The 26,696-nt window shown below is 47.8% G+C and overlaps 1 protein-coding gene across 8 annotated transcripts in view; it reads right to left on the bottom strand.

Moving 5' to 3' along the window:
• Window positions 1–26,696, bottom strand: part of PRRC2B (proline rich coiled-coil 2B) — a 1,218,749-nt gene that overhangs the window by 294,132 nt on the left and 897,921 nt on the right. For all 8 annotated transcript variants that reach the window (XM_069609284.1, XM_069609287.1, XM_069609286.1 and 5 more), the window contains exon 14: window positions 10,278–10,462. In XM_069609284.1, coding sequence (XP_069465385.1) covers window positions 10,278–10,462 — 185 coding nt within the window. The remainder of the gene's footprint in view (window positions 1–10,277; window positions 10,463–26,696) is intronic.

The following is a 26,696-nucleotide window of genomic DNA, read 5'->3' as shown; positions in this document are numbered from 1 at the left end:
CTTTTGAAGAAGGCTTATACAACTGACTGTGAAATAAATTAAGAATTGTTTTATCAAGAAACCTTGAGCGTAAGTGTTTATTCTAAGAACTGCTACTGTGAAACTCTGTCACAACCTTACTGCTCACATTCACCCCTTTTGGGAAAAGCCTGGCTGCTTGCCAAACTACCAACCTGTGTAGTTCAGCTGCAACTTTTCTTCTTTACCAAGGTACTGTAAAACCAGCCTAAGAGAACTTACCTCTTACTGAAGAAGTGCTTGTAACTTCCACAAGTCTAATCAGCTTGTGGCCCTACATTCGATTCTTCTTTTCTTCAGAGACTCCTAAGAACTTGTGCAAAGACTTTTCCATTACTTTCCAGAAGTGCTTTATCCTACCCAAGACTTTTGCCCATTGACTTTGGCTTACCCTATTGAATTGAATGACTCTTCTAGTGAACTCTAAAAGTATCTGCACTGCTTGAGAATATTTGTGGTCTCTTGTGTTCTGATAACCTTTGCCTTTTACCAACTTTTAAAGAGTATTCCGAATGCCAACAGTAAGGTATTAATGCCCCCAGCACCCTTGTTACTGAAGTCACCTGTGGGTGTAGGTTAGGTCTTTGGGCCATCCCAAAAGGGCCTTGTCCGATTCAGAAATTCAAAGTGTACAGTATTGAAGTATATTTGTGTTTTACTATTCTATTGCTCCCTTCTGAAGAAGGCTTTATAACTGACTGATAAATTATTAATTGTTTATGCAAGAAATATTGAGTATAAGTTTATTTGAATACCTATAACTATGAATCTTTGTGCAACTCTCTGGAGCCGCCTCGGTTAGAGCCGCCCTTTGCCTTGGGCCCTTAGCCACAGGGGCTGCCTTGGGGTGGGGGGCGGGGGGCTTCAGTTACGATCAGAGAGCAAACCAATCATGGGTGCAGGGAATGCCGATCGGTAGGCACATGGTGGGGAAGAGGAAGGGAGAGCGTTGCGAAAGCGGGGGCGGCACGCGGGACCTAAGGGCTCATGGAGACATGTCTGAGATGGAAATTGGCCCAGGGAGGGCCAGGGGCTCACATCAGCTCAACTGGGACCGCTGCGTAGGTAATGGCGGTGTTTCCCGAGGTGCAACTGACTACCATAAACAGTGCAGGTACGGAAAGCCAATCACGGGTGCAGGGAGGCGAGCGCAGGGTGGGGAAGAGGAAGGGCGAGAGTCGTGAAGCGGAGGCAGCAGGCAGGGCCTAGGGGCTCAGGAGACATGGCCCCAGATGGATATTGGCCCAAAGATGGTCAGGGGCTTGCATCTGCTCACCTGGGACTGCTGCGTTGGTAATGGTGGTGTCCCGATGTGCAGCTGACTACCATAAACAGTGCAGGCACGGAAAGCCAATCACAGGTGCAGGAAGGGCCGATGGGTGGGCAGAGGGTGGGGAAGAGGAAGGGAGGGAGTCTAGGAAGGGAGTGGGTTGTGAAGCAGGGACAGCACAAGGGGCTTAGGGGCTCATGGAGACATGGCCCGAGATGGAAATTGGCCCAGAGAGGGTCTGGGGCTTGCATCAGCTCACCTGGAAACCGCTGCGTGGGGTTGTTTTGAAAGTACTTACCTACTTTAGAATAACTGTGCGAGCACTTTTTTTATTCTGAACTCTTCTCTTTAACATCTCTACTCCCAAGGTTATTCGAAATGCAACAGTGATATATTAATGCCAACAGCACCCTAGCTATTGAAGTCACCCGAGGGTGTAGGTAGTTCCTGTGTGACATCCAAAAGGGTATTTGCTGATTTAGATAAGAGTGTATTTTTGAGGTGTATTTGTGTGGTGCTCTATATTGCTCCCTTCTGAAGAAGGCTTATTATAACTGACTGGTGAATAAATTAATAATTGTTTACTCAGGAAACCTTGTGTGTAAGAGGTTATTTGAATACTTGTGAATCTCTGTGCAACTCCACTAAAGCCGACATTGACCCCTCTTGAGATAAGCCTGGCTGCTCCACACGCTACCAACCTGTGTAGTGCAGGCTTATACCAAAGGTTGTGTTTCTATTTAAGGGTTGTTGTAGTACACCCAAAGGGTACTGCATACAAATTTGTCTAACAGTCAGCCATGCTAGACCTGAAAAATCAGCTGGACGAGATCAGAGATGAGGGCAAAATAGCACTCCTCGATCAGTCACCTTCAACTTGGTTGACCATGAAATCCTATGCCACCACCTCGCCCAACTTCTCCCCCAGGGCCACTACCTGGATTGCCTTCTTTCTGGAAGAAAGTCATGAAGGGTTTCAAAAGGATAACACAAATTCTTCCCCACCATGGAGTACCACAAGGATCATGCATCTCGCGCCCCCCCCCACACACACACACCAACATCTTCACCAGGCCCTTCTTCGACACCCTGGACTCCTGTGGCATAGCCTATAGTAACAATGCTGACAACACCCAAATCCTGATCCCTCTTAAGCAACTATGCATAAAACCAACACTCTCAGGCATGGATGGAGGAGAACCACCTCTGTCCAACAGCAACAACATGGAAATCCTATTAGTTTGACCGCCTAAAGCTCTGAATAATCCCTCAAAACTCTATATTCCTAATTGGTAACATTTGCATGCCTGTCTCAAAACCCTAGGAATGCACCTCAATGCCTTCCTTACTACGTCCCGCCAAGTGAATGCCATTGCCTCCTCAGCAGCCTACTCGACCAAAACCCTAACTTCGGCCAGACCCTTCCTATCCAGAGACAGCTGCTTAACGGTGGCCCGAGCCATCGTAGGCTCAAAGCTGGACTATTGCAATGTCCTCTTTGCTGGAACTTCCTCCAGTCAAAACCATTAAGAAAACAAAAAACACACCCTACGAGCAACTCTGAACATCCCAAGAAAACAACACTTAAGGGAGAATTCTCAGAAATGTGCTAATTCCTCTCTACCTTAGAGACCCCCAGCACTTTTGCTGGACTCTAGGTCTTGTCAATTTTTAACCTGACGAGAGAGACCTTTTCCCCCACTCGCTAATGTATTTTTCTGTGATTTAACAGTTTCCTTTTACTTTGGAGTCTGACAAACTCCATAGGCATCATCTTTGAATTGTGACACATCACCCGCAGTGCAGTGGCCCAGGGAAGTCCTTTAGATTACCCAAAGGTTTAAATAACTTCTCTTGGTGAAACTACTATTTCCAAAAGCACCAACTTGAAATTGAATTTACCTACCATTTGTAACTTTCTAGACCCAGCACACACACTATCTTACAATAGGGTGCTGGATGGGTCACTTAGTATCCCCTTGGTCTAGTTTCTCATGTAACCATTTTATGTTACCCTTTCTACAATTAATGGCTGGTGGCAGTGTTCACTTTTAACTACCATTGGGAGTTTTTACTGCGAGCCGCATTCGCAACTACATTAAAGCACCCATTTCTTGCTGGAAAGGTCCTTAGTGAGATTTACTCTGCACGCCAAAGCAGGTTTGGTCCCTGTGTTTGTTTGGTCTTTGACGGGATTCACGAGAGAGGTCTGGCATGGGCATGAAGTGAAGGAGGTGCCCAAAATACCCTGTGCTTAATCCCCTTGGTTACAAGAATGCACCCAAAAAGGTGATTGGCCGGCTGGCTGTCCGGCAAGGACAGTCACCCTGCGGTGTGATTGACAACTAGGCTGGAATCAATGGGAGAAACCTGAATGAAAGGTGAGGCTTGGAAGGCAGAGTCTACCACTCGATGAAGGAACCCGAAGAACTTCTTGGAAGAGACGCCTGCTGCAACTCCTGGACTGTTGGTTTGCCCGTTGAAGCCCTGCTGCTGTGCTGAAGCTCTGAATTCGCCTTGACTAGAGAAGCCCTGCAAGGACGACTTCTCCCCTTGAGTTGGTGGGACCAATCAACTCCAAAAAACTCGTTTGGACATCCTCTTGGAGCTGGCGGTACTTCCGCTGCTGCTGCTGCTGGAACCAAAATGCCAGAGGAACGCCAAACGGAGTGCACCACTTTTAAGATGGGCCCGAGCTGCTGGAAGATCCCCGAACTCCCTGTAAGCAGGACTGACCAAGCCTGAGCCACCTCAACAGAGTGCTGGACCCTAGATGCGAGGAAAGTCCAGAGTGGTATCCGTGAGACCGCACTGGTGCTATTTGCTGAGAGGTAGTGCTATTTGCTGAGACGCGAGGAGCTGAAACCGCGAAGTGCCGCTGAATAGAAGTTGGTCCTTTTCAGAGCTGACCGCCTGTTGTGTCGCAGGAGTCCCCAGAAGTCCTCCCTCTTGTCCCCATGACTGATGCCCAGGATCTACAGAGCCACACAAGAACAGAAGCCAGCTGGAACCATTGCTTCTAACCAAAGGTTCTTTACAGTCTAAAAACTTAACTCTTGTCCGGTAGCCTTACTTGATCTCAGTTGAGTATTGTCTGGTAGGAGTTGCTTGCATCTTCTACAATTCACAAGCCTCCCAGCCCGTGACTACTTTGATTCTACTTTTTCTACAAAGACGTCCAACACAATGCGCAAGACTATTACTTACCTACAAGAAGTGCTTCAGCTCACCTAGACTTTTGCCCAATTGACATTGGCTGGCCTGGCACCCTGAATGACTTCCCTCCTCTGCTTGTGTCTTACCTTCCCTGCATGAAAGGGCTAATTTACTTTGCATTGGGGGGGGGGGGGGGGGGGGGGGGGGGTCCAAAAATACTTAACTGCTACAGAATATTTGATCTTTTGTTTTATTCTGAAATCTCCTTACTTTAACACTCCTCTCAGTATTGCTCCAACTGTGCCAGTGATATATTAATGTCCAGTGTCCTAGCTATTTAAGTCACCTGAGGGTGTAGGAAGTGTGTGTGTGTGTGCAATACCAAATGGAATTTTCTGATTGAGAAACTAAGTGTGTATTTTGGAGTGTATTTGTGGGTTACTATTATATTGCCCCTTCTGAAGGCAGCTTATTCAAACTGACTGTTAAATAAATTAATTGTTTAATCAAGAAACCTTGAGTGTAAGTGTTTTTGTGTATCCTTGCCACTGTGAATCTCTCTGCATCTCCCCTACTGCTCACATTGTTTTTGTTGTTTTTATGTTTATTTATTTGATAATGCGCACTAAACTCTCCGGTAGCAGGGCGCAGCAGTTACAAGAATGTTCGAAACTTAGTTACAACATATAGGTCATTATGTTACATTACATACAATTTGGAAACTGTCGGTAAAAAAATACAATATCAATGAAAATGCAGATAAATCTAGAAATAAGGTACATACACAGGATCTGGTGGGGTGTGCGAAGGTCAGAAGCGACTGGTTAGATGTCCTTGGCTCGGAGCCAACTCAGCAAGTTACTTATAAATCTAGGGTATGGCTGTTCCTCTCTAAAAGCAGAGGGGAGTGCATTCCAAGATAGAACAGCTTTAATTGGCAAACTAGCTCCCCCAGCTTTGGAAAGTCTGAATCTAGCAAATTCTAAGGCAGAGATGGTTGGAAGATCTAGTATGGCGAGTTGCACTTCTTCTGGTCAGTTTAGCAGAGAGATAGGGAGGTGCGGCATTAAGGCATTTGAAAGTGAGGGATACCGTTTTAAAGGAGGATCCTGTCGCTAATTTTTAGCCAGTGCTGGTCTTTTCTGTTATTGGATATATGCTCTCTGCAGGATATATTCAGGGCTGCTCTTAGAGCATTATTTTGCAATATTTGCATTTTATTTATGGTGTTTTTGTTAGCGCCTGCATATAAGGCATTGCAATAGTTTAGCTTAGACACTATCAGTGCACTGACGAGCGTAATGAAGATAGTTGTGGATAGAAATGGTCTGCATGCCCTGATCAGTTTACAGGTATAAGCTGTAGATGAGGCCAAGGAACTAACTTGTTTTTTTAAGTGATAATGTGGAATCAAGGTAGATGCCTAGTGTTTTAACCTCAGGTGCTACTTTGATTACGTTGCCATCCATGTTGAATGCAGCATAGCTGGGGCAGAGTTTTTTTAGGTTGGAGTCAGAGCCCAGGATCAGGATCTCGTTTTTGTCGTCATTCTGGCAGAGACCCCTCTTGAGATAAGCCTGGCTGCTCTGCCACACTACCAACCTGTGTAGTACAGACTTCTACCAAATTGGGTTCCTATTGCCAGGATGCCAAGGTTGTTGTAGTGCACCCAAAGGGTACTGCTCCAAATCTTGCCTAACAAACACATCCCTAAAGCAAGAAAGGAAGCCCACTGGCTTCCCATCCAAGCACGTATCACCTTCAAAACCCTCTCAAATACCCACAAGTGCCTTTCCGTCACAGCCCCCCCCCCCCAATATCTCTCCCATAAACTAATTAAAGCACACTCAAGACCTACCAGAACACCATACACTGACCGCCAAGTCCTACCCAAGGTTAAACACACCAAAGCAGGCGCAGCAAGGTTCCCATACCTAGCAGCCAAACAATGGAACGCCCTCACCCATGCACTCAGCAGAAAGATCTTACTGGGTATTCAGAAAACTACTCAAAACGCAGCCGTTCTCCTAATCACTAACCTGCGCCACTATCGGAGGGCTCTTATGCCCCCTTTATATACTCACCAGAAACCAAATGATACCAATTTGCAAATATGCACCGTAAATGTCATGTACCTGTAACAGCGCCACAATGCCTCTGGACTGTTCACACGCAATACAAATGAAATACATAAATACAAAAAATATTCGATCTTTGAAATACAACAGCATGGGAGTGTAAATAAACATCCATGTTTTATACAATGCTACAATATTATAATGTTTTGATGCATGTGTGCTCTGACTTCTGTGTACCTACTACAGCTGTGAGAAGCGTGAAGGTGTCTCACCCACTAGTCCACAGGGATCTGTCATCCAAGTGGCCAGGACACGGCCATCGCTTTTGGATCCAGTTCCTGGGGGTTGACTAGGGCGGGCGGATCACCTGGATGAGGGGGCTTCAGGCAGTGGAAGTGGGACACCGGAGGATGAGACACGGTACTCTTTCCCCTATAACACCTTTTCCCTATCCCACCAGGTAGGATGCCCAGGAACTCAACCCGCTTCCCTTTCCCGACATGAACACATACTCACAGACAGCCCACTGTGAGCGACAACGGACTAACACCAGAGCAGTATAACCGGACATGTCCCAACACCCTGGTCAGGCAAGGTCAGGCAATTACGGATCATGACACACCTGACTTCTATCACACTTCCCCACACAGAAAAAAAGGCAGCGCACCAAAGCACTCTCGGAGCGAGGCAAAACACATGAGGATACAGCAGTACCAAGACGGCAGTTCAATACAAGGCGAAAGACGGCGAGACCAGAGAGGGTTGCAAGGAGGTAAGTACCCTCGACCTCTAAAGACAGTAACTTTGATGAGCATTGGATAGTAAGAAACCGAAGACCAGGAACTAAGGCTGATCAAACTTAGAACCCGCGGTTCACCCGCGTCGATAACTCAGGTGGGGAGAAGCGATTGCCACAGTGGTCCTGTCCTTCACTCCTACAAAAAGGCAGCATCAGAAAAGACAGCACAGCCAGTGAGACTTGCTAGAATTAAAGAGTGTTCGGGAGAATTCTCAAAAATGTGCCAATTCCCTTCACCTTAGAGACCCCCAGCAACTTTGCTGGATTGTGAGGACTTGATTTTTTACCTGGAGAGAGTGCAACCCTTTTTTCCGACTCTCTCATGTGTTTTGAAATGTGTTTTACTCTTGCGCTTTCTTTGGTTATGGAGTTTTAGACAAGTCCATAGGCATCTTTTCATGCGTGTCACACAGCACCCTCAGTGCAGTGGCACAGGGAAGCCTTTCAGGCTTTCCCAAGGTTTAAATACCTTCTCTGGGATAAACTACTGTTTCCCAGAGAAAGTAAAGTGAAATTGACTTTACTAGTCTTTAAATTCTAAGACCCAGCACACCCTATCTTACTATAGAGTGCTGGAGGGGTTACCTAGTATCCCCTTTGTCTAGATACTCATGTAGCAGTCAAATGCTACCCTTTCCTATCGAAATGGCTGGTGGCAGTGGTTTTACAACGAACTACTATGATTTTCCCCAACCGCGAACACCAGTAGCGTTAAATCGTGGGAGCCATGTTTTTCAAGATGGCATCTGAGCCCCCCTTTGTTTAAACAGGTCCCGGTCTTCTTTTTTTACCATTTCATTGTTGAAAGGTCCTTCTAAAGTTTTGCTCTGCTCGCCAAACCAGGTTTGGTTACTTTGTTCATTCGCCTTTGGCGTGCTTCAGGAGTGAAGACCGCCTCTGGCACCAGAGTGTCTGGGGTGGGCAGAAAGTGAGGGAGGTGCCCGAAACTCCCATGTGCTTAGTCTCCTAGGAGACCTACATGCACTCTGGTATCATTGGCTGGCTGACTGTCCGGCAAGGACAGCCACCCTGCTGGGTGAGTGACAGCTAGGCTGAATGAATGGGAGATAGCTGAATAAAAGGCGAGTCTCTTGGCTTGGAAGGCAGAGTCGACCACTGGAACGAAAGAACCGAAGACGAGCTTGAAGACGGCTGCTGCAACTCCTGGCCCGTTGGTTAGCCTGGTGAAGCCCTGCTGCAGGTCCGAACCGCCAAGCTCATCTCGACAGAGAAGCCCTGCATGGACGACTTCTCCCTTTGAGTTGGTGGGACCAATCAACTCGACACTAAGCCACCTGAATACCATTCTCAGAGCTGGTTGTATTTTCCTCAGAGTGCTGCAGGAAACCGAGTAACCAGGGAGAGAGAGACCAGTTTGTGTGCTTTACTACAGCTACCAGAAATTAAGATTTGCCATGTGCTGGCTTTTTGGACTAGTCCCAGTGCAGTGCAGGTGTCCCCTGATGTCCTCCCTCTTGTCCCCACGACTGAGGCTCAGGAATAGCGAGATCTGCAGGAACTGCCAGGCACAGAAGTCTTTAGCTGCACCTTTTTCTTCATTTGTAAGGTAATGTGAAACGAGACTGGGTACTTGCCTCTCACGGTGAAAGTGCTTGAAACTTTCGCAACTCGCAGGCCTAATCAGCTTGTGACACAACATATAATTCTTCTCGTTACAAACTACTTCTGAGAACTTTTAAAGAGACTTTACTGTTTACTTACCAGAAACGGTTTTATCCTATACAAGACTTTAGCCCATCGACTTTGGCCTAACCTATTGAATTGAATCGACTCTTCTGGTGAACTGAAAGTATCTGCACTGTCTAAGAAACTTGTAATTCTTTTATGTTCTGAACCCGTTCCTTTTTGCTCCTCCTTCAAAGTATTCTGAATGCCATTTTGCTCCTCCTTCGTAGTCTGAATGCCTCAGAAACTTAATGAGTATAGTATTGAAGTATATTTGTGTATGATACCCAACTGCCTCCTTCTAGTGAATGTTTTATAACTGACTGTTGAATAAATTAATAAGCGTTTAACCAAGACACCTTGAGTGCATGAGTTTATTTGAACACCTGTGATTGTAGACCTCTAACATTACAGCTCACATTCCCTCTTGAGAAGTCTGGCTGTTCTGCTACCAAAAATTGTGTAGTACAGACTTATACCAAACGTTGGTTTTGCTTACACCTGTAGTCATAGTTGTGTATAGTGGTCCCAAAGGGTACTACATACAAACTCTGCTTAACAAAGCGGCTTGGACACAGAAGGTCCTTAACTGTGGAAATTGAACTGTATCCTCGTGCCGCAGAAGCCAGAGTGTGCTTTGCCAGAGTGTGCTTCGCCAGAGTGTGCTTCGCCAGAGTGTGCTTCGCCAGAGTGTGCTTCGCCAGAGTGTGCTTCGCCAGAGTGTCCCGTCTTGCCCCATGCTGTAAAGGTGGTGAAGGGAGGCCAACAGCCTGGAAATCCAGACAAATAATTTTGTGAACATCTTTCTTTTCATGAACATTACCCCACATTGTTTGTAATTTAGTGGTAAGGATTGGCTTTTTTTTTTAGTATAGGCCCTTTTATGTTGACAAGACTCCGCTAGGCATGCATTATCATCATTTGAGGTCGTAGCTTGCTCCCATCTGTAGATTTAGGTTTAGACAGGCGTTTATCACACCTGAAAATTCAATAAACACCCATGAACTGTGGCCACTTGTGTCTGTCTTACTATTGCCACCATGCGTTACTTACACAGAACTCCTCCCTCCTTAGAATAAGCCTGGCTGCTCTGCAATTGCTACCATACCATTGTGTAGTTCAGGCCAAACCTAAGAAGTTTAACCCTGTTCAACCACAGACAGCAACTTTTGTAAAATCCCCCAACACTAATGGCATGCAGTATAAACCTGATGAGGGAATTTACTGATGACTATCAAAGCAGGGTAAAGCGTGTGCAATGCATGCCTACCTGCTGCTGCCGTTGAAACCTTGGCGGCAGGGATTTCTGGTATTTGTTGAATTCTTGGACTGGTGAACTAGGTTCTGGGAGTTCATCTTCATCTTCACTGCTGCTGACGTCTTGTACTGGGGCCTCTGCTGGCTCTTCTTCAAGGTAGACGGGAGAAACGGCTGGCGCAGGAAACTCAGGGGTAACTGTCAAGGTGAAAAAAGTTACAGGATGATGAGACTTCAAATGTGGTTGGATGGTTCAATTGTCTGGGCTCTTTGGAATATTTTGCTGATTTTAACAAACCTTTGTCATAAGGCATCTGGTCGCTGTTGCTACCCGACTATTCATTCTCCAGTAAGAGATTCTAAAGCATCACTGAGGATAGGTTTTATTACTTGTTTGGTATGTTTGTTTCTGCTCACCCTGTGCGTGCACCTATTAGGATGACCCTCCTGGGAAAAGGTCAATCTTAGTAGTGCAGTATGGATCATAAAGTACAGTTAAAGAACCCAGAAGCACAAAAGTATCCAGTCAGTGGATTTACTGAAAAAACACTCATTTAAGCATTTTAGTACCACATTTACAGAGAAGTACTTGCATAACACAAGTAATGTACCAAGAGTAAACTGTCTCAAAAGCACCCAAAACACCTTTAAACAGTAGGAAAACTAAATATTCAGGTTAGTAAGATAACTGAATATTTCCCAGACGTTCGTACATCACTCCCCCATCCCTCTGCGCCCCCCCCACCCCCCGCCGACTGTTCAGGCTATCAATCTAGGGAGACCACATCTGACGGGACCAGCCAATTTACATTGGACCTAGAAACACATCGAAGATTAACTCAGAGTTTTAGGTATGTATAACTTGCACCACGTCTGTGGACGCAGGCCGCAGGCACAGCCACCCATCCATGCACTACAGAATGCAGCTATAGCTATACAAATCCTGTCTAGCAGCTTGCATAGCCGTCCACACTGAAACCCCCGACGTGCCTCAACACCTCTGCCATTGGTATCCTAAACTACCAACAGCACCCGCCCATATGCTAGACCTCTGGGCTGCTTACTGGAGCCTAGCCAGCTCACCTAATTCCTAACCTGGCAAAATACACACATGCATGTTAACGTTAGCTCTTTGAATCTCCCACATGGACTTCCGCCCTTGAGGGTGTTAAAATCACAAAGTGCACAGAGGCCATAAGCACCCAACATAAATTAAGGGGGGAGGTGGAGTAGAATAAGCAAACTGCACAACCTAGCAAAGGTAAAATCCTCTATGGGGCTGTACAATGATCTAAAAACACAACCAACCCCCAGTATTTTGTAAGGCATCCTAGACATGGTGGTCAACACACATATGCACAGTAGAGAAGGAAAAAGGAACCAGTCAATTTAAAGAGCAGGAAATATAGCCTAATTCCCTAAGTTCCTCCTGGGGGAAGACTTTATAAAATTATCTCTTGATATACAGGCCCCAACTTCTAGTACAAGTCTGTACTCAAGGCTTTGGTAGTATGGCAGAGCAGCCAGGCTTATCTTAGGAGGAGGATGTGAGCTGTAGGTAAGTACAATTGACTCAGTAAATACATAGGGCCAAAGCTAGATTTATTTTATAAAACACAGTTAAGTTATATTCAGGTAGTTATGTACTATTTTAACTATTCAACACAAACAGAAGCAATGCTTCACGTGAGTAAACCAATAGTAGGGAATTCTACAGATCATGAACACAGCTCAATTGCAAGTAAAATCAATTTTTACAGCAACTCAGAAAATGCTCTGTTTTAGAAATAAAAGGGTTATTTCAACACCAGCAATAGCAGTGCAATACCATAAAAGATTTGTAAAACATTTCAGCAGTCCATCCCGATCTAGGTAGGAGTTCTTCAAAGTCAGATTGGAGGGTGAACCAGAAAAGAGACAGCAGTAGAAAAGGCTAGGTTCCAGAGGAATCTTCTATTACATGTTAGTAAAATGCTTTGTTGGGTGAAAAAGGTTTCGGGGCCCTTGGGAAAAGCTCTCTCTAAGCGCACAACCATTAAGCCTGGGTGAACGTTATGCACGAATACTAAAAACCTGGATCAGCACTGCAGCAGCAAAGGAGCAACAGAATGACTTGAGATATGTACTACCACAAAGAACAAGTTACTCTCTTACCTGGTAACGTTCTTTCGATGGGATGGTCCGACGACATATTCCATATCTATGACAGACTCCCAAAGCAGTACCAATGCAAGGAGGTGGGAAAATAATTTAGAAAACAGAAATTTAGAATGCCCAATCAAATTGCAGAGTAAAGGACCGCCTTGCCAAAGGCCAGATCCTGCCCCCGGATGGAATCGAGGGAGTAGTGACGAACAAAAGTATGCACCGAAGCCCATGTGGCTGCATCACAGATGTTACAAATAGGAACACCCCTCTGTAGGGCAGTAGAGGCAGCCATACCCCTGGTAGAATGGGCCCGTAAGCCTACCGGTGGGTCCTTACCCGCCAAGCGGTAACACTCAGACAAAATGATCCAGCGAGACAAAGTCCATTTTGTCACAGCTTGTCCCAAACGCTTTCCAGCGTAACCAATGAAGAGTTGATCGTCCACTCTGACCCGGGACATGCGTGAAATATAAAAGCTTAACGCTCTCCTAGGATCAAGCCTATGGAGCCTCTCCTCTTCCTTGCCAGGATGTGGAGGAGGTTAAAACGCCAGAAGAACCACCTTCTGGGCTAAATGAAATTCCGACACCACCTTCGGAAGAAAGGAAGGACGAACTCTAAGGACAACCCTGTCCTTAAGAAACACAGTGAAGGGTGGCTTAACTGAAAGTGCCTGTAACTCACTCTGCGAGCAGAAGTGACCGCAACCAAAAATACAGTTTTAAGAGTTAACAGTCTCAAAGGGCAGGAATGCAAAGGCTCAAACGGAGCACCCATCAAAAACTTGAGAACAAGGTTCAAATCCCAACCGGGCACCTGGAAAGGTGATAGAGGGAACACATTAGTGAGCCCTTTCAGAAACTGAGAAATTAAAGGAATTTTAAAATAGGAACACTCTTCAGACGAGCACTTAAATATTGACAGCGCCGCCAGGTAACCTTTAACGGTACCCACTTGCCCCTGTGGGCCAAAGAAAGCAAAAAAGACAGAACCATGGGAATGTCACATGCAAAAAGATCCACATTCTTAACCCTGCACCAGTCGCAGAACTTACAGCAACGGTACAGGGACTTTGTTGCTGGCCGTCTGGCCGAGAGCAACACCTCCATCACGTCTTCAGGGAGGTCCCAATCCTTATAACTCAACCTTTCAGAAACCAAGCGTGAAGGTTGAGGGATCTGACCTCTGGATGGAGAACCTGTCCTCCCCCCTCCCGTGAGAGCAGATCGTCTCGGTAGGGAAGACGACGTGGAGAGCAGATGGACAAGTCGAGAAGATCCGGGTACCACGTCCTCCGGGCCCACGCCTGAGCAATGAGGATCACCCGGGAACCGAACCTCCGTAACCTCTGCAGTACTTGCGGGATGACGGGGACTGGAGGAAACACGTACAGCAGTGGGAACGACCACTCCACCACGAATGCGTCTCCCAAGGCTCCGTTTGGAGGAAATTCCCGCGAGCAGAACCTCTCGCACTTCCGGTTGACACTGGAGGTGAAGAGATCCACTTAAAGGGTCCCCCAAATGGCCAAGATCTCCAGGAGAATCTCCTGAGCCAACTCACACTCTTAAGAGATCGCGCTCTGCCTGTTCAGAGCGTCCGCCGTCTCATTTTCGTCTCCGGCCAGATGACCTGCCGAGATCAAAACTTCCTGCTGGATTGCCCAGAACCAGAGCTGCATCGCCTCCCTGCACAGAGGAAGTGACCCTGCCCCTCCCCCCTTTTGTTGAGGTAGTGCATGGCCGCCGTCCGTCAAGATCAGGACATTCTTCCCTCACACAGTCGGCAGAAAAGCCTTCAGAGCTAGCCCGACAGCCCTCAGCTCCAACAGATTGATATGGAGTCTGGACTTCGACGGAGACCAACGACCGCTGACTGAACTCGTTGGCATGAGCTCCCCATCCCGTGAGGGATGCGTCCGTCACGATCGTCACCTCCGGCCAGGGCAGCCAAAAAGGAGCCCCCTTCATCAGATTGTCTTCGACGGCCCACCACAGAAGATCCTGAGCGACCGAGGACAGCACCTGAACAGGGTCCGACATCCTGCCGGAGGACTGAGACCACTGGAGCTTGAGCGCCCATTGCAAAGATCTCATCCGCAACCTAGGCTCTGGCACCAGAAGAATGCAGGATGCCATGAGGTTGAGCAATCTCAAGAACTCGAACGCTGGGAGAATGTGGGCAAGCTGAAACTTGTGCACCATCTGCTGAATGTGAAAACCCTCACCTGGGGTGGAAAACACAGCCCCAGGGACGTGTCGAGCACCGCTCCGATGTACTGGAGTCTCTGAGTTGGTGTCAAATGGGACTTCTTTAAGTTGAGGGAGAAGCCCAGCTCGTGGAGGGAGTGGCAGCTGACGGACAGATGATCCAGGACTTGCTTGGGAGAGCGCGCCCTGATCAACCAATCGTCCAGGTAGGGGTAGACGTGAATCCCCCCTTTCCTGAGGTGCGCTGCCACCACTACCATGAGCTTGGTGAAGACCCTCAGGGCGGCGATCAATCCGAACGGCAGGACCTGAAACTGAAAGTGCGAGTCGCCAACCACGAACCTCAGGTACTTCTTGTGCTTTGGATGTATCGGCACATGAAAATAAGCGTCCTTGAGGTAGAGAGACACCAACCAGTCCTGAAGTCGAAGGGCCTGGAGGACTTGAGAGAGAGTAACCATCTTGAACTTGTCCTTCCTGAGGAGTTTGTTCAAACTGCGCAAGTCCATGATGGGTCTCAATTCCCAGTCTTTCTTGGAAATCAAAAAATAAGGGGAATACCATCCCTTGTTCCTCTCCACTACAGGCACCAGTTCTATGGCGCCTTTCTCCAGCAGGGATTGAATTTCCTGCGCAAGGAGCGGATCAAGACTCTTCATAGAGAGATTCCCCGGTGGATTGTCTTGAGGCCTCTGCCGTAAAGGAAGACAGTAGCAGTGGGTTATGATCTCCAGGACCCAAACATCTGAAGTAATGGCGCGCCACTCTGCAAGATGCTGCGCCAGCCTTCCCCCAACCGGCGAACCATGGGACATGGCCTCATGACTGAGCTGAAGTGGCTGCGGCGTTGCCTGAGGGCAAAGAGGCAACAGCCCAAGCGGCCTTGGCACCTCGAGTACCTTGCTTTCCACCTCTGGCACTCCTACGGTGGCCACTTTGACTGGCAGCTCCTCTCGCTTTACCAAAGGATGAGTAATAACGAAAGGAACCTCCCCTTCATTGCTGTCCCCTAGGACGAAAAGGCGGAGGTTGTCGAACTGCAGCGCCCAACGACTTTGCTGCAGCTCTTGAGGTCTGCAACCTCTCAAGGCTCTCGTCAGCCTTGCTGCCAAAAAGATGTTCCCCGTCAAAGGGCATGTTGAGGAGCCGGGCCTGCACATCAGGAGCAAACCCCGACTTCCGCACCCACGCAAACCTGCGTATCACGGTGCTTGCCGCCATGGACCGGCTGACACAATCTGCCATGTCCAAACCCGACTGAACGTCCTCACACATGGCATCCTTGCCATCCTGAACCATGGCAAGGAAACCATCCCGTTCGTCCCCTTCAGGAATATGTTCAGCCGCCAAGGAAACAGTTCCACAGAGTGTGCGTGAAACGTGACAAGGCACAGATGGAGTTGGCCGCCTGAAGTGCCATACCCCCTGCAGAAAACACTTTCTTCGCCCAGCCGTCAAAACGCTTGTCGTCCCTATCAGGAGGGATGGTAGGATACGACGCCTGCTTTGCCGGGGCCGTAGCCGCCTGCACCACAAAACTCTCAGGAGTAGGGTGCTTCGACAAGTAGCAGGGGTCGCTACTGGCTGGGCGGTATTTTCGCAGCAAAGACTGGGCGGTATTTTCGCAGCAAAGACTTGCCCACTGCCGGGAGACTCTCCGGAGCAGTCCAAGCCGCCGCCACCCTCCTCTGTAGAGCCATATGAAACGGCAGTACCGGGTCAGTTGGTGGACCAAGGTCGAGGATATCCGTAAGGTCATCCTGAAGAAACTCCCCCGGGGGAGCAGACCATCCCAAGTACTCGGTGACCCTTGACATAAGGCGCCGGAACGAGGAGTCGGCATGAGTGCCAGGCTCAGGCCTACAAAACTCCACCTCCAGAGAGGTGTCCAGCCCACTAGCATCGTGCAGGGACTGCTTCAGGTCCTCAAATTGGCTACGGCCCAAGAGAATCTCGTCTGGCACCGTAGTAGGAACCATGCCATCATCAGAGCCCTCATCCACCTCTGAAATAAACTCAAGATGGCGGTAACAAGGCACAGAACGTGAACCAAAGCCATGCTTAACCTTGGCCAGAGCCTTTCTAGGAGGCTCCACTGAGCCTCGGGGGACCCCCGTCGACACAGCCTCGAAAGGCGTCGAGTGAATCGGCGTCGACAGCATCGACGGCGCTGACACAGTCCTCGAGGCCGGGGTGCCGATGGCGTTGACTTCTTCGAAGGAGAGGCCTCGAAAGAGTCTGTCGACGACCTCAGCGTCGACGTCTTCCGTGAAGACACCACAGGTTCACACGGTCTCGAGCACGTCGAGGACCGGGACCTGGACCCGGGCATGACGAGAACGATTCCCCTTGTCCGAGCGGGACCTATCCCGCGAATCGTGACTACCACCTGAGCCCGAAGGCGTGCGAGCGGTGTCTCTCGACCGATCACGACCGACCCCACTCAGAGGCGCAGACGGACCAATGCCCTGCGATTCGAGAATCACCAACATTTTCTTCACGAAGGAAGCCCATTACCCGCCGACGGGCGGAGTCCTCGGAAGAGGACGGGGAAGGCGACCGATGACGGCGGATCCGGGAGTGCCTCGAAGAGGCAGAGGAGTGGCCAGACCGAATTCCGGACCGAGACCCACTGGACTTCCGACGCGGAGCGTCGCCCCTCGAGTCGTCCGTCGAAAGCCCCGCAGACCTCGACTTCCCGGGCTTGGACACCTTACCTACCGATAACAACTTCTTGCGCTCCCGCAAGGCTTTAGACGTGAGCGACTGTCAGTCGACAGTCATCTGTGTCATGGGCCTCCCCGCGGCACCAGAGGCAGGCGTCGTGTGAGTCCGTAACAGACATCTTGGACCCACAGTCCCCGCACTTCTTAAATCCCGGACGCTGTGTGGAAGACTAGGTAGACATCTTCACGAACAAAGACATTACAATACCAAACAAGTTCGAAGAACCGAGAAACAGAAACTCCAAAGAGTCGAGGCGCGCCGAGATTCCCGAAGCGAACACGTTCGTGGAAAAAACGGAACTGAGGCTACGGGCGTCGTGCGTCCTACTTATAACATCCAGTGACGTCGGCCGTCGGAGGAGGTTCTCGAGGGCGGCGTATCGACGCAGAAGATTTTCCGAAGCAGCACAGCTGTGGTGATTACTGTCAGCGATATGGAATATGTCGGAGGACCCAATCCCCTCGAATCCCACAGTAGCTGAGGAGTTGCGAAGATGCAGCTGGTTTCTTTAACGGTGTAGCAGTGGTGTACCTGGTCTCCTGTTCCTTGGTCATGGTGATGAAAGGAGGGACTCTGGAAGGGATCTTGCAGCAACAGTCGAAAGCTGTTTTCCCTGCGTATCTGTAACATGTAACCCAAGTTGAACAACCCTCTTTCTGCCTTCGCGTCCGAATACCCTTGGGTCTGGTGCGCAATATAAATAAACAAACAGAAAGGACTCTCAGCAAAGGATTCTGCAACTTCGGTTTGCAGTTTTGGCACCTTTTCAGTGACGGCAAGAGTGAACCATTACTGCCTGGTCAATCCACCTCGATTCTTCGGTCCTGCTTTCTGGGGAGAGGGGCGTCGTGTCTCTGGAGCTCACCTAAGTTCTGGGAGGGGTCATTCACGGGAAGGCGATGCACTGCAATACGGTCGGAGGTCCCCGGGTATTGGCGGTTTGCAGTCCAGGAAGGTCACAGCCCTTCGTGGGATGGCTCATCTTGCAGGTTATTTTATGGCAGATTGGTCCCACCAGCAAAAAGGAAGGAATCGTTCTATTCGGAGCTCCTCTGTCAATTAGAAAACGGTGTCAGGACATCAATGGTCTCTTTGCAGTTGCTGGAAGGGGCTACAGGCGTGTCTGGTCATAGTCTTCGATTCTTCTGTTCCAGTGATCTACTTACCTTGTGCCTCAGGATCCTCGCCATTTATTAGGATTTCACAGTTATCTACAAACTCTCCCCGCAGTTTACAGAAAAGGGCAGATGGCTGTCCAATCGGGACAGCCGCCCCTCCCCCCTTCCCCCCCCTGCCCTCCCCAGTTGAATCTGGTTTAATTCAGGCACTCCAGAAGACCAAGGATTGCAGAGTTTCGGGATCCTCCCAGGATTCCTGTACACACACACACACACACACACACACACACACACACACACACAGAGGAGCCTCAGCAGGCTATACAAAGTGTTCCTGCCGTAGACAAATCTCAACCCAAGACCTTCCTTACCGAGTACGGTAGAAGGACCAAGAAAAGGCAACCACATGAGAAAATGGCAATAAAAGAGAGAAGCCACCAATTTTGGGTCAATGTTGACCATTCGGTGTATAGTCACAGCTGTGAAGACAGCCTGCGCTTAATTGCAAAGAAGTCGGTAGAACACGTTCACTGCCATCAGCCATAACTGTATGCTCGTCACTGTAATAGAAATAATACAGGAGCAGAGAGAAAAGGGATAAAAGGTAACCCCTCAGCATTCCACATAGGTTGGTGTCAGGATTCCATGGCACATTTCTAGATTTTCAATGAGAAATTACTGTAGAAAATCTGCATTCAAAAGAAGTAAACATTTATTTGTAATCTTCATTATTAGGAGGAGCATTGGTTGAGTGATGTTTGGATTTTGGGTTCAGTATTTTAATATGTCAATTTTGTGATAAGTTTCCTTAATGACAACAATATACAGGAAGTGCCAAATTCCCCAAACCAAGATGGAGGTTCAGTGCAACACAAATGATTGGTGGAAAATTATTATGAGGTCGTTTGGAACATTTCACAACGTTCTAAACTGCCTTTCATTCTAGTTTCTTTAGAGGAAGGTTGTAGTTTATTTAGCTCTTAGGATATTTAGTATAAGTTATTATAAAAATCCTTTTTTGAGAAGAATTTACAGTGAGTTTAATTTCTACAGAAGTTTCGTTTATGAAGAAGTCCTTGTTGTAACTTCAAGACCAACTTACAGATGAAGCAAGCTAAGTTTTCTAAAGTGCAATTTTTTTATCTTCAATTTATCTCAAGAAGAAGTTTATTTTAAATTCTAAGAAACTATTTATCTGCATTTGATTTTTATGAACATTTATTTGAACGCTACTGCGCGCGTATTCTAGGAAAGAAAATTCTGATGCACGTTGATTTTTTCCTCTCGCGGTTGCGTGTACGGGTTATGAAAGTTAGTGTAGATGTTTTAGAGCATTTTGGTCAGGATATTTATTGTGACATATTGGTTCTAATTTAGTTTTATATTTTCACTATAGTACGCGTGTTATTTTAATTAGTATTGTGATGTATAATACTTATAACACGCGCCTCTTTATTTCATTTTACTAGTCAGTTAAAATCAATCCTAGTCAGGAATCTGTTAGAGCATGCTCGTACGTTCCACTTTAAAGTTTTACTTCCTGGTTTGACGTACTAGTGTTTTCAAGTAGCGTTTCTAGTGGCGTCGTGTTGAGTTCCAGCATTTCTCTTGAATTAGTTTACTTTTTGTGGAGCGGCTACTGAATGTTGCTACGTGTTACAGTGACCGTTTGAAAGCGCGGCTTATTTTTGCTTCGTGTCATTATTTCTACTTCGTTCTGAATGCGCGTGCGTCGCGTTCTTCAATCAACTGAACTTTTCGTTCATTGTGCAACAAGCCATCTAACCTCATTGGAGCATCCAAAGTCTACAGCACAGTTTTGAATGATATTTATATATGCAGATACAAGAAAGTAAAGGCTGAAAGTTGAATCATTTAGAAGAGTTTTATTTAACAGATACTAAGAACTATAGTAAAACATTTTTTCTTCAAGCAAGCCAGTTTCAGACTTTCTACAACATATATTCAAAGAATATCCAAAGTGTTTCAAGAATATTGAATATTGACCTTCATTGTAAATTCTTATTATAAGTTATCAGAAGAGCATCTAAAAATACAAAAGAACAAACTATTAATGCCTATCAGCAATCAAGCATAGGCAGCAGGTACATGATATAGTTTTTGTTATTATAAATAGCAGAAATCAACATACAGAAAAGAGTTTTATTTAATCTGTGTATTTTTGTGCTTAGATTTCACACATTACTGATGAAACTTCCTCAATCCAGTTCCAAAGAGTTAATCATCTACTGAGTTTATATTCTGGGAACCAGTATCGTGTCTAAAGAAACAGTGAAGATCTGCAGTTGTTATTTTCTCCTCCAGTCCCCTTTCCCCTTGGGTTTGCCTGTTGGGTAGTTTTATATTTTATGAACTATTGGGCAGGCATATCAAGGGGGTCTGGTGGGCCAGCATCACTCCTCCAAGAAGACCCAAGATATGGACCTGACAGTTGGTGTGTGCTGTTCTCTAAAAAGGAAAAGTGTTAGGCAAGATTTGGAGCGGTACCGTTTAGGTGCACTACAACAACATTGACCTCCTGGCAATAGGCACCCAACCCTGGGTATAAGTCTGTGCTACACACGTTGGTAGTGTGGCTGAACAGCCAGGCTTATGTCAAGAGGGGTCAATGTGAGCTATAGGGGAGTTCCACAGAGATTCACAGTGCAAGTATCCAAATAAACACTTACACTCAAGGTTTCTTGATTAAACAATTATTAATTTAACAGCTTGAATAAGCATTCTGCATAAGGGGCAATATAACAGTAACACACAAATGCACTCCAAAATACACACTTAGTTTCTCTAAATCAGCAAATACCCATTTGGGATGGCACACAGACGCTTACTACACCCTCCGGTGACTTAAATAGCTAGGACACTGGACATTATCACTGGCACAGTTGGAGCAATACTGAGATGAGTGTTAAAGTAAATTCAGAATACAACAAGAGATCAGAATGTGTGTGTGAAGCAGGTAAGTACTTTTGAACCCCCCCCAATGCAAAGTAAAATGAAACCTTTCCTTGAGGGAAGGTAAAACACAAGCAGAGGAGATAAGAGTCATTCAGGGAGCCAGGCCAGTCAATGTCAATTGGGCAAAAGTCTAGGTGAGCTGAAGCACTTCTTGCAGGTAAGTAATAGTCTTGCACAATGTTTTAGAAGTCTTTGTCGAAAAAGCAGAATCAAAGTATGGTCACAAGCTGGCAGGATTGTGAGAGGTAGAAGATGCAAACAACTCTACAGAAGCAACCAAGACAAGTCTCAACTGAGATCAAGTAAGGTTACAACAACGAGAGGTTAGTCCTCTCCATTAGGCAAGATTATATGCTGCACCCTCTGGATGCACTACAACAACCCTGACCTCCTGGCAATAAGAACCCAACCTTTGGTATAAGTCTGTACTACAAAGGTTGGTAGTGTGGTAGAGTAGCCAGGCTCATCTCAAGAGGGGTCAATGTGAGTTGTAGGGGAAGTTATACAGAGACCCACAGTGATAAGTATTCAAATAAACTTAGACACAATGTTTCTTGATTAAACAATTAATTTATTTAGCAGTCAGTTTGAATAAGCCTTCTTCAGAAGGGAGCAATATAAAGCAACACACAAATACACTCCAAGATACACACTCTTAGTTTCTCTAAATCAGCAAATACCCATTTGGGAGGACCCACAGACACTACCTACACCCTCAGGTGACTTCAATAGCTAGGGTGTTGTGGACATTAATTTATCACTGTTGCATTTAGAATATTCTTGAGGAGTGTCAAAGACAAAAGGTTTCAGAATAAGACAAGTATTTACACAATTATTCTTAACCAGGTAAGTACTTTCATAGCCCCCTCCCCCCAATGCACAGTCAGTTAACCCTTTCCTGGAAGCAAGGCAACACAAATAAGCAGAGGAGCGAATCATTCAAGGAGCCAGCCCAGCCAATGTAAAGTTAGCAAATGTCAAGGTGAACTGAAGCACTTCTTGCAAGTAAAAGTCTTGTACAATGTTTTAGAAATCTTGTAGCAAAAGTAGAATCAAATGTAGGGTCACAAGTTGTTGGGCCTTTGAGTAGTAGAAGATGCAAGCAACTCTACAAGGGCAACTGAGACAAGTCTCAGCTGAGATCAAGCAAAGTGGCACAGTAATCCCGCCCTCCTTAGCTCCGCCCAACGCATCGCACATCAGTCCTTTTCTATCGCCAGGTCTATGACCTTTAAGCAATAACAGAGGTACCTTTTTAGAGGGGACGGCAGCCGCCTTGCCCCACACAAGATGAGCATGAATTCCCTTTGGGGCCCGAAGACCCTGAATGGTATACACCTCAGAAATACAGGCAGCGATCCACCGGGAGATGGTCGCTTTCGAGGCCGGCTTTCCTTGCAGACTTCCAAAGGTCACAAAAAGCTGCGAGGAGTTCCTGAGCTCAGATGTTCTGTCCAGATGGAACTTAAGGGCTCTTCTAACATCCAGGCAGTGCAGACCCCTTTTGGCCTCTGAGGCCGGGTCTGGGAAGAATACAGGGAATGAAATTGACTGATTCAGATGAAAATCAGAGACCACCTTAGGAAGAAAGGCAGGATTTGTTCGCAGGACAACCTTATTTTTATGAAAAGTAAGGAATGGATGCTCAACCGACAAGGCCTGAAGCTCACTTACACACCTTGTAGAAGTCACAACAATCAAAAAGGACACTTTCCAGGAAAGGTACTTAAAAGCGACAGTAGCCATGGGCTCAAAAGGCTTTTGACAAGGCCTTAAGGACCACATTCAAATCCCACCTTGGATGCAGATTGCGAACGCGAGGATAAGATGCATAAGGCCAGCAAAGTGTCTTAATGACTGGATTAGACAGTGAAAAGGAACACTGGTCAGTGGACAAATAAGTGGCAACAGCAGATGAATATGTCCTGCAGAACAAGACATGGATGCCAAATGTGAGACAAAAGACAGGATAGTGTCGGTAGTGGCCTCCCTGTGGTCTAGCTGCCTCGCCAAACACCAGTGACAGAAGCGTAGCCATTTACTTTTATACTGAGATCTTGAGGGCTTCCTGGCCGCTTGAATAATGCGCATTTTACCCGCGGACAAGTTGAAACGCTCTAAAGATCTGAACTCAGGCACCAAAACGCCAAGCTGAACGATTGTGGGCAGGGGTGCCACAGTAGTTGATTGCTCTGTTGAAGCAGGTCGAGAACCTGTGGAAGCTTGAGCAGCGGGCACACTGATAAGATGCTGAAGCTCCGAAAAACCAGAACCTGGCAGGCCAACAAGAGGCTATGAACAGCAGGCAGCAATTCATTGTGTTCCTCTGCTTGCAAAGCACCCGATGTATCAGAGGAAGAGGCGGAAAGGCGTAGGCCTTTATATTGTGCCATGGGATTTCGAGAGCATCCCAGAGTGAGGAGGCTGCGAGCCCGTTCCTGGAGGCATACAGGGGAAGCTTCTTGTTTATAGATGTCGCAAAGAGGTCCACTTCTGGAGTGCCCCAACAGCAAACAATGTCTGGGAGGCTCTCTGTGTTCAGTTCCCAACTCGAAGTTGACAATTGTCGGCTGAGGGCATCCGCAGTGACATTCAGCTGGCCCAAGATGTGAACTGCTACCAGCCAGATACCATGCTGAATGGCCCATTCCCAGATCTGAATGGCAAGATCTGCCAGAGGAAGAGACCTGGTACCCCCCTGCTTTTTGATATAAAACATGGACACCGCATTGTCCGTGCGGACACGGACCACCCTGTTGACAATACCTTGTTTGAAGGCTTTTATCACCAGGAATATAGCAAAAGCTCCAGATAATTTATATGACAGAGTCTGTCCTGTGGCGACCAGCGATCTCACACTTGATGATCCAGTGTCGCCCCCACAACCCAGAAGGGAGGAGTCCATTGTGACCGTCAATTGCAGGCAAGGGTCCTAAAAGGGAGCACCCACCGACAGATTGCGGAGAGACGACCACCACAAGAGGCCCGTCCTCATGAACGATGGAACCAGTATCATTTTGGAATCTGGATCCACTGCCTGAAGCCATGAGCTCCGAAGAGTCATCTGCGTCCGCCTCATCTTGAGAAGAGGAAGAGCAAGCACGCACGAAGCCATGAGGCCCAGTAGCCTCTGAGACCACCAGGCCGACATGATCTCCGACTGCATAAACATCTGACGCATGGCGAAAAGATCAGCCATTCTGTCCCTAGTCAGGTATACCTTGCAGTCGATCGTGTTCCAACGAAAACCCAGGAAAATCAAGTCCTGAGAGACCGTCATGGAGGATTTCTGCCAGTTCACCGACAGCCCAAGGTAGAACAGGAGCTGGAGGAGAGACTGAAGGTTGCTTGAGGCTTTCAGTGGACAGGGACTGTGCAACAGCCAGTCGTCCAAATACGGATAGACATGGATACCCTGAAGCAGAAGATCAGCTGCGATGATCGACATCTTTGTAAAGACACGCAGTGCTGAGCCGAGATCAAAAGGGAGCACACGAAACTGGAAATGCTCCTCCCCCGGGAAAACCGCAGGCATTTCCGATGCGGGCTCCAAATGAGGATATGCATATAAGCATCCTGAAGGTCCACCACACTGAGCCAGTCGCCCTTCTGAAGTGAGGACTTTTTCTGGCAGGGGGTGATCATCTTCAATTTCTCTTGGGGAAGAGAAAGGTTGAACTGGCAAAGGTCTAGGATGGTGCACAGGCCAGCCTGGTTGGGTTTGGGCACCGTGAACAGACAGGAGTAGAAGCCCTCCCCTCGCTCCCCTAGGGGAACGGGATCCACTGCTTTGAGATCAGAAGCTTCTGCTCTTCAGCTCTGAGGGAGGGCGTCCCCGACAACTGGAAAGGAAGATTGAAGGGTGGGGTGGGGGGAGGGGGGGAAGGGGCAAGCAGAAGCCCACCCGAGTGACTGACAAGACCCACCGGTCCTCGATGATGGTCTGCTAAGCCTACCAGTGAGACGCAATGCGCCCTCCCACCGGGGTCTCGTGCAAGCACCAAAAACCCTCATTTAACGGGTTTCTCAGAGGCAGGAACCCCAGATCCTGAGGAGGAGGCTGAGGACCGAGAGGAAAAACCAACCTCGCTGCTGACGCCGGTGGGAATTTCCAGCTGGAGGACCGACCCTCTGTGCTTTCCGATCTAAAAACCCCCCAAAACCAGAGGAAGACAGAGGCTGCGAAGCCATTCTCTGAGCCCTAAAAGGTGGCTTTAGTATAGCGGACAAAGACTTGGCCGCCTGAGTGCTGTCCTTTGTTTTAGTCGGCTCTACGTCCGTTGACGAATGGAACAGTTCTTTGCTGTCAAAGGGCAGGTCCAGAACTTTGTCCTGCACCTCCTTGGAAAACTTTGTGGCGTGAAGCAAAGCCTGATGAGACGTGTCCACGCCAAGCATGAGGCCCCGAGCTGAGTTGTCGACATGGTGCGATGCAGCCTCAAGCATATCCTGCGCCAGGACTCTGGCATCTGGCAAGCCAGCCTTAAAATCATCCAGCTTGTCTGCAGGAATGAACTTTTCAAATTCCGACAGACCTTTCCATATTTTCATGTTTGCCCCCGCTAAAATGAGCTCCACATTGCCTGGCGCAACTGCAGAGCCGAATTAGGAAAGATCTTCCTTCCCAAAGAGTCAAGCAGCTGGTCCTCTTTGGCCAGAACCTGAACCGCTGCTGTAGATGTTGAAGCCGGTCTAGATTGAAGCATAGCAGCCGCCACCACTGTGGAGGAAGGAAGCGGGCAAGACGCCAAGGATACCTCCTCCGAAGTATGAAGCCTATAACTAGCGTCAATCTTTTTGTTAACATGCAGTCCAGAGTGTGGCTTAACCCAGACTTTGCGGACATCGGCCAAAACGGCCTTCTGACAGAACAAGCCGCTGCACTCCTGAGGAGACAAGTTGAACGCCCCCGAAAGCACACCTACCTGCGGAGGGGGTGCCTCAGGTACTGGAACATCCAGAAGATGAGTCATGTCCAGTACCCTGTCATGGAACGCCAGAGCGGGGCTGGTCATCGCCATCGTGATCCCCTTGCGGGTCATCCAAAACATCGGGATCGACCGGCATCACGTTTGGCTCCGCCAAAGACTTGTCAATTGGAGACCAGGGCGGCAGAGGCGGAAGGACTGGAGGTGGGCCAACTGGTAGAGGTGGGACAGCTGCCGGAACAACCGGTGCTGTGACAAGAAACGTCGTAACGGAACGGGCCCTGGAGGGAAGATTACCTTAAAAAGACCTGAAATATTCCTTCAT

Source organism: Ambystoma mexicanum, chromosome 8 (assembly GCF_040938575.1).
Source record: "Ambystoma mexicanum isolate Mex_15411 chromosome 8, UKY_AmexF1_1, whole genome shotgun sequence".
In the NCBI taxonomy this organism is placed as follows: domain Eukaryota; kingdom Metazoa; phylum Chordata; class Amphibia; order Caudata; family Ambystomatidae; genus Ambystoma; species Ambystoma mexicanum.
This window is presented reverse-complemented; position numbering and strand designations above follow the sequence as displayed.